Source organism: Macrobrachium nipponense, chromosome 43 (genome assembly GCF_015104395.2).
Source record: "Macrobrachium nipponense isolate FS-2020 chromosome 43, ASM1510439v2, whole genome shotgun sequence".
NCBI classification, from domain to species: Eukaryota; Metazoa; Arthropoda; class Malacostraca; order Decapoda; family Palaemonidae; genus Macrobrachium; species Macrobrachium nipponense.
Genome location: NC_061104.1, coordinates 12,183,621 through 12,191,941, shown reverse-complemented (window position 1 = coordinate 12,191,941; position 8,321 = coordinate 12,183,621). Strand labels below are relative to the sequence as shown.

General features: G+C 34.4%; 1 protein-coding gene across 2 annotated transcripts in view; it reads right to left on the bottom strand.

The window, feature by feature from the left end:
* The window catches only part of LOC135213535 (kinesin-like protein KIF2A), a 132,344-nt gene that overhangs the window by 17,788 nt on the left and 106,235 nt on the right, over nt 1-8,321 (bottom strand). For both annotated transcript variants that reach the window (XM_064247462.1, XM_064247463.1), the window contains exons 6-13: nt 7,896-7,953; nt 7,575-7,730; nt 5,152-5,314; nt 4,936-5,030; nt 4,638-4,800; nt 3,096-3,342; nt 2,526-2,726; nt 342-453 (exon numbers count right to left, since the gene is read on the bottom strand). In XM_064247462.1, coding sequence (XP_064103532.1) covers nt 342-453; nt 2,526-2,726; nt 3,096-3,342; nt 4,638-4,800; nt 4,936-5,030; nt 5,152-5,314; nt 7,575-7,730; nt 7,896-7,953 — 1,195 coding nt within the window. The remainder of the gene's footprint in view (nt 1-341; nt 454-2,525; nt 2,727-3,095; nt 3,343-4,637; nt 4,801-4,935; nt 5,031-5,151; nt 5,315-7,574; nt 7,731-7,895; nt 7,954-8,321) is intronic.

The following is an 8,321-nucleotide window of genomic DNA, read 5'->3' as shown; positions in this document are numbered from 1 at the left end:
CACATCTACACAATATCCCAACTTAGTTCAAGGTTTTATGAATTAAATCTGTGGAAAGTGGCATCTTAAAATTTCAGGTCTGAAGTTATTTTTGTTTGACTTTAAATTCTGGATTTCTTTTCTAGTAGTATGAGCATGTGATTCAAGAGCAGTTGTCAAGTGAGCCTCTTCCTAATACAAACATGTCAACTGGCACAAAAACATTTCATATCCTGGACTAATAAAAGAATCTGACCACAAAAGACCCAACACAGATGATCTCAACATTGTGGGCCAACTTGAACCAGCCAAGTTTGCTATATTAAAGTATAATATGAGATCAAAATTAAAAATATGCTTACTTGTTTGTCTGTTGGCACTGGAAGTGTCAGCTCCTCTTTCATTACCTGCCAAGTCAATTAGAGAGAATTTCCCATGTAGTTTGAGTGCCTTTTCTCTGTTTCTTAAAATGATCTGGAAAAAAAACAAAATAAAACAGTTATAGGCACAAATTTGGGAAAATTAATACCGTATATTTCAGCGTATAAGTCGACCCTTTAGCACCCAAAAATCATGCCAAAATTAGGGGGTCGACTTATCTAACAGTAACAAAAAGTGAATCTTTATTATTTTGGCATATCGGTACAGGAATCCAGGCTTTACAGTAGGCTATTAACAATGACAGCCTTGTTGAGGTAACTATGTATGTAAATACCAGTATTAAAAACATTTCACACTGTAATACGACAATAATAATACATTAGAACATCCATTACCTTAAATAAAATGAAAAAAATCTAAGTAACTTGAAGAAACCCTAATCGCACAGCAAGCGTAAACATTGCGTAGCCATTTGTAGTACAGTAATTGACAAGGATGCGTTCACTCTGACAGTTTTGTATTTACCGGGGTATTGTTCAAAAACACTTATGGTATGAAATCTTTATTTATCACTTTATGAAATAAAAAAAAAATTGTATGTAATAGTAAATATGTATTTAAAATCCTTCAAAATTACTTGAGTCATCGTCACTTGAATTAAACAATTCATCAAACAAATTATCATTCACGGTTTCAGCATAAGGATCCTAGTTTAAATCTGGTGAATCAACTGCAGGTTCGTTTTCCCTCAAATGAGCCTGTTTATGACATAGAAGAACCAATGGTCAAGAATTTTCCAACATAATAAAATACCGGGACGTCGTTTTAACAACCCAATCAAAATATTAACTTGAGTGGCAGTTTGTACATACATATATACGTAGGCTGTTATGCAGCGTTAGTTAGCGCTTTGTTTGTTTACATGACACTCGAGTAACGTATCTTTCGTTTCGTCATTTGTAATCATATTTGCCGGTATTCATCTTTTATATATTACACAGATTTGTTAATATACCGAGTATATTTCCTGTATTTCTTATGGTAAGTAGAGCAACACATGTACCGTAATTACATTCAGGTTATTTTATATACGTTTTACCCTGCTGCTTATTTTGAGCGTACGGTTGGCCTCACATTTTATAGGTCGACTAATATACCCGATATTAGTTAAAATCATACAAATTTACTCAGAATTGGGGGGTCGACTTATCTTCCGGTCGACTTATACGCCGAAATATACGGTACTTCATTTTCTGGTAGAGGGGACAGGGGGAGACAAATTCTAAAAGTTTGATAAACAGTGCCTAACAAACTAATTTACTGAATGGGAAAATAAAGCAATTATCAAGAATCTGGATAACAGCATTATCAATCAATGTTCAATGCTTGAGATGATGACTTCAGATGCTATACTGCTGATACAAAAATAAAGTTTAGGGTATTAAAGGGAGTGATAATTGGCAACTATTGTTACTGTGCTCTAGATGGGCTAAACAAATAATACTACAGTGTTCCCCCCGTATTCGTGGGGGATGCGTACCAGACCCCCCCGTGAATAGTTAGAATCCGCGAATGTTTGGAACCCCTATAAAAGCGCTAAAAACAGCCTATTTTGTTAGTTAAAACTTAAGAAAAACCACTAAAAATTTTCATACTTGGTTTTTTTAATGGTTTTATCACAAAAAGTGCATTTTATGATGAAATTGATCACAAAAACCAGGAATTTGTGGATATTTCTCATAGAAAAATACCGCGAATGCGCAAATTTTCCGCGAATAATGCGGGGAAACGTTCCCGAGAGAAATCCGCCAATGTGTGAGTCCGTGAATCCGGAGAACGCGAATACGGGGGGTCCACTGTACATTTCCCAGATGGATGACTATTTTTTTCTTTATATGAAATCTTCATCAGTGTTTCACCAACGCAATCCTTAAACAACAAAATTTTCTGATATGAGCAACATACAAAACATTAAATACTTTATACACAGAGTACTATATGGCACATCTAATCTGATATTTCACAAATATTAAGATGTACAGCATTATAAATGCCAAAATCTAACTATGATTTATTCTGTTTTAATATTATAATTAGATGCAGGAAAATCATAGTAATACTCAATAACTGCAAGAATTTTAAGACAAAGCACAATGTATACTTGCCTGGAAGACAGCATGGGATCGAGATGACTGGTTATTTGCAGCAGTTTGACCAGATGTCCGGACTTGGGAACCTAAGCTGATAAGCTTCAAGACATCGTCGACTGACTCACAAACACGCTCTTGTAAGCCAACAACTTGTACAACGTTCTTACCATCTTCTAAAACTCTTAACTTAGCTTTGTCATTTAGAAGATCAAAAACCTGCAGATAAAACGTTACATATATTAGCGAATGCCTTGTAATTCAATAGCCATCAATTTATGAGTATACTGTACCAAGTGAACAAACCCAGAAAATAGTGCACAGGCCTCAAAAGACTTCTTATAATGGCTCTGTGCTATGCTACCTGCTTAGGCACGACACATTGTATGGCTAAATCCATTAATGATTTGTAAATTATAGTTTGCTTCTGAATAAATAAATTGGTACTACTAGCCTTGGACTTCTTGGGTTACGCTATAGGGTGTTACTTAGAAGGCCAGAACACTGAAGCATCTAATAAACTGAAGGTCTACTATACAGAAACATTTCAACAATATACATTATTATAAATATAAAATACGAGCTCACCTTGCCACCATAAATCTCAAAGAAGCTTGCTGATATTTGAAGATTCAAGCTTCTGTACTTTGGACTCTTTTCATACACAAACACGTCTTTTGCTACCATAGCATAAACACCTTTTGCACAATCTTGGCTTTTTCCTTGGAAATCTCCACCCATTGTGTGCGTCTTACCCGAGCCCGTTTGGCCATATGCAAAGCAAGTAGCCATTCCACCTTCAAATATGGTCTGAACTAAAGGTCTCGCCGTGTATCTGAAAGATAACGAGAGCAGAGAATGAGGAGTGTACGCACATTTTTATTTGATATTAGCTTTGTTATTCAACTGTTAGACTGTAAAGTGTGAGGTAGAAACTTGGAAGCAAGAATATAGTTGAATCTATTTGAATTTTTATGGTAGCACCTAAATATTGTCTACTTTAGGACTGTAAAAATATCTACATCAAGACATAAGTGAAATGTACCCAGACATTAAGAATTCCATATCTATTACACTTATAACCCTAACGTGTCAAACATACACAATCATTAATATACTACTAAAGAGAGTGAAACCTACAGGAGTCCACAACCTAGCACAACTAAGGAGGGAAGAACAAACTGGTTAAGACTACAAATATATTAGAGTTAAATGCATTGCACATGGGAAAAAAGTAGCGTATGCTCAGTCAAAGTGCATTATTACCTACAGCACTTTCTCTGATATATAGTCTGTCATTAGATAAAATGAGTAGTAAAAATGGGACAACAAAGCCACATTTCTACTCTCAAAGGGCTTACCTATGAAAAGACTGTGAAATTTGGAACATACATAAGCGAAGACAAATAGCCTAGGTACTCCACTACACAACATAACATTTACATACAGCAACAATTCTTAACATTTCAAATGCAAACTGCAAAAAAAAAATCATAAAAAGTAAATTAAATTAAGTATAACTACCAATTTCATATAATTTAACATTTCACTTCCTAGATGGAGAAAAAATTTGACACTCCATTAACTAATTTTAACTCAAAATGCTTTCATAATTCTGGTGAAAAATCTAAACAGTATCTGCAAGGTTCTGAACACACTCATATTAGATTACAGTAATCCTTCGATTGTCTTGAACTCTTCATTACCAAACACAACCAGACCCTTGGGACCAAGGTCCAAAGATATGATACAGTACTACATATGAAAAAATTTTAAAATTTGATAAAACTGCTCTCTGATGGGTGGCAATGCTGCAGCCTCAGGAAAATGTTGGTAATATTACTTAAATCCCTAAACAGAGAGGAAAAATATGGTAGATCATTGTTTTTTGCACATATTCTTCAGTTTAAAGTGTGATGGTTGTTTATACGAATATTTAGTGTTTATGGTTATGTGATATTGACCAGGTACATTTTTACTCGCAATTATGCAGATTTTGTCATTATCCTACAGGGCCTTGGCTCTGTTAATCCAGATCATTGAGTACTAAAAGCGATAATGAATGATCAAGACAAAGACTGAGTTGCATTATTCTATCTGATACAATATTAGGAACCAACTCAAACTTACTTGTATACCAATTCGTTATTGCAGGATTCATCAAATGCATAGTCAAAACGAAAATTCTGGTTCTCAAGATACTTAGTAAGGTCTACCTTCGTGCGTGGTTCATGGACATACAATGTATTTCTCTTGGGAATAGTAATAACATCAATTTCTCGCCTATTTAATTCTGAAAAAGAAAAATATTTAGAAAATAGTTTAATTCCATCTCTACAAAAAAAGGCTAAGGAGAAATGTTCACTTCTTTAGCTATCTCCACATATAATACTAAAAACCATCACTTACAATACTAGTAGAGTATTACCTTTTTTGTTTAAAGGTCTCTTTCTAACTGCTACAGTGATCTGATGCTCTTCCAGCGGATCTCCATCTTTTAATGTCTTAAATTCTAGCTGCGACCTATAACAACATTAAATGAAATAAATATACGGTATACGTATCCAGCTACTGTAGTTCAAAATGTTGTATATTAATCATTTAATGCAAGCGTCTATAGGGTTCTTCCTAGGATATTTCTTACCTAAATTCTCTGATCATATTAAGGAATTCCCACTGAGGATTTCCAGGATCAAGATTCATTAAAGCTTCCTTTTCTTCTTTCTTTTCTGCTTGCTGCTTCCTTCTTTCCTCTCTCTTCTTTTGTATACGATCAACTTCTTTAACAACATTACTCCGTCGCCGAGCTGTTTGGAGAGGTTTAGGTTAAATATGATTATAAATGTTATACTGTGTCTAATATAAATTCAAAAAGAAGTTCATAATATACTCTGCACAAAAATAATAATAATACAAAAAAAAACAAAAAAATGCAATGTATACGTATCAGAAATTTAAAAAATGGATTCCTAACTACTGTACAATGAGATAGTTGTCCAGTACCTCAAAAAAGAACATATAATACAGAACACCCATTAATGTCATAATGTAACAGGCAATAATAAGATTAGAACTTCTTTGTCTGATTACCAACTTAAAATCCTTCCATTTAATCTTGTAATGACAGCACTCAAAAGTTTTCACGTCATGACCAAAGACATTTTTTATCACTTCAATACGACTCTTAAATATAGAATGTTACACTCTAGTTCAGTCAAATAAACTTAATTGCACTGTCACTTCTTTCTCAATGCTCATACAACAGTAATATCCCAAGGTTGTTTATTCTCAACCAGGATGTATATGATGCTCAAAGTAGGCAGTCCCCGGTTTACGATGGTTCCAGCTTACGGCGCTTTTCAAATATATCAGAAATTATTTCCTGACTTACAATGCATGTTCTGGGGTTACAAACGCTTGTGATGCCAATCCAATAGAAGAAATGAGACTCCAAAAATGCAAAATAATAAATATATTTGGATTTTTTTATTTTAATGAAAAATGCAATCAAAATCCTGTTTATAAAATTTTCAACGAAGTTTTGGTTTACAATGATTACAGCTTACGACGTGGCACAAGAATGGAACCGCCGTCATTAACCGGGGACTGCCCACTTGGAATCTTCCATCTTGACCTACTCTCAACCTTTACAGGTACGTATTCTAAGAGGAAGTATGCAATCAACGAACTCATATACAAATATTATTTATCCATCAAAGCAGTTGAGGAGCCATACAATTTTCTTAAAATGTTAGGCATAAAATTTCTTAAAATGTTAATAGTATCAGTCAGAATTTGCTTAATACACAGAAAGCTTCAAAACCTCAGTACACCGGAAAACCTACCAACTTATCAAAAGTTTATTAAACTGAATATACTGACTAGTCTGTAATAAAGTTTTCTCCTTCATAACATTTTTTATCAAGATAATTAAGCACCCAAAATTTATGGATAAACCAGTCAACTCTCTCAAACACACACACACACACACACAATTTTGTTGCAATACTACACGTAATATATAGAATGTTGGACCCTCACAGAGAGAGAGAGAGAGAGAGAGAGAGAGAGAGAGAGAGAGAGAGAGAGAGAGAGAGAGAGAGAGAGAGAGAGAGAAAGTTGGATAGGTGCAAATATAAGAAATAATAAACCAATGGTGAAATAGATAAAGTACTAGTTCACCATATTACCAAGGTAAACACTTGTGGAGATCAAATTTAAAACAAATCTTCCAGTATTAATAAAGTATTGATCACATCTTCAACTAAACACTTATCTGTGTATCTAAGGCAATTCCAAAAAGGCCTGTTAGAGAGAGAGAGAGAGAGAGAGAGAGAGAGAGAGAGAGAGAGAGAGAGAGAGAGAGAGAGAGAGAGAGAGAGAGAGAGAGAGAGAGCTATAACAAATTAACTCTCAATAATCAACAACAACAAAATATACTACCACCTCATTAAAGGCCACAAACTGCACTATTTACAATGTTGTCTTATATTTTGCCTCATAAGGTACTACAAAGTACAGTACTACAGTACATATTCATTTACAACAACGGGTAACTTACCAATAGTGCCTACAGCTACAGCAATTCCTCGCCCTACAGTAAGAATTACAACTTTCTATAAAATACATTTGTCTATGTCTACATAACAATGAAAACATTTTCGCTTACAGTACGGGTACCTTTAAAATGAATATTAAAGCATTCATCTCCCTTCTTTGATGATTTCAGACAACCAATACTACCATTATCATCACATTTTGCTATTTAATGCGACTTCTGGTGTACTAGCAGTTTATCCAAGCCAGAGGGGGAAAAAAAAAAAGTAAAGGCAATCATTTGATTAGGAGCTACATTTCTTGCTCCCTGACATTCTTGATGTTGAAAAGGGGCAAAAATTATCTCCATTTGGGTAACAGCTATAACTAAACTCCCTCTCTAAAAAGTAGGATTTATCAAGGATTTACAGCCTAAAACACAGTGAATAATGTCTTATAAATACCCCCCTACTACTTAAGACCTGAAGGTTATGAACTTTTGGGTTATATATTAAAAAAAGCACAACTTACATGCTGGAACTGATGCCGCTTTACTAACTGTTGATGTTGATATATTTTCAGTAGATCTAGCAGGTGTTTGACCAATCTTGTTCTGCAAGGAATTTGTTCGTATTTCTCCATTCTGAGGTGGTTTCACTACGTAACTAGGGCGTGGACGATTGGAATCTAAAAGCAACAGGACATGAGTATCTCTCCAGTCACATTATACATAAAATTAATTATACATAAACTGGCAAGAAATAAGTAACTGAATAAGTGCCATGTTTTATATAGTACTACTAACATACAGTAATTATGCACGACTCTAAAAATTACAAAAACAAACCTTACCTTTATTTCTAGGTACAGGAACTGCTGATGGCTGATTGAGCTGTGATTGCCGGGAGTACTGTAGATCAAAGATGACATCGTTAAGGCAAAATTAATTTGTTGTAATTCAATTGTTGGGGGGGCATATCTCATCCTGCTCAAGGGGAGGGGGAAAACTCAAATGAAACTAGAAAGTATTGCCACTTTCCAGAATTGGCCCTGCACCTTTTAATGATGTGAAGCAGTAACAGACTATAACATGCATTTCATGTCATGTGGAATAACATTTCATCACAAAAATTTAGTTGGAGTACTGTTTATGACCATGACAGTAAGATAATAAAGTAGATGTTTATTTTGATACAAATGTGGAACAATACATACCTAAAATTATTCATGAAAAAGCAAGTTTTTTTTTTTTTCCATACAAGCCAACTGCATTTATAT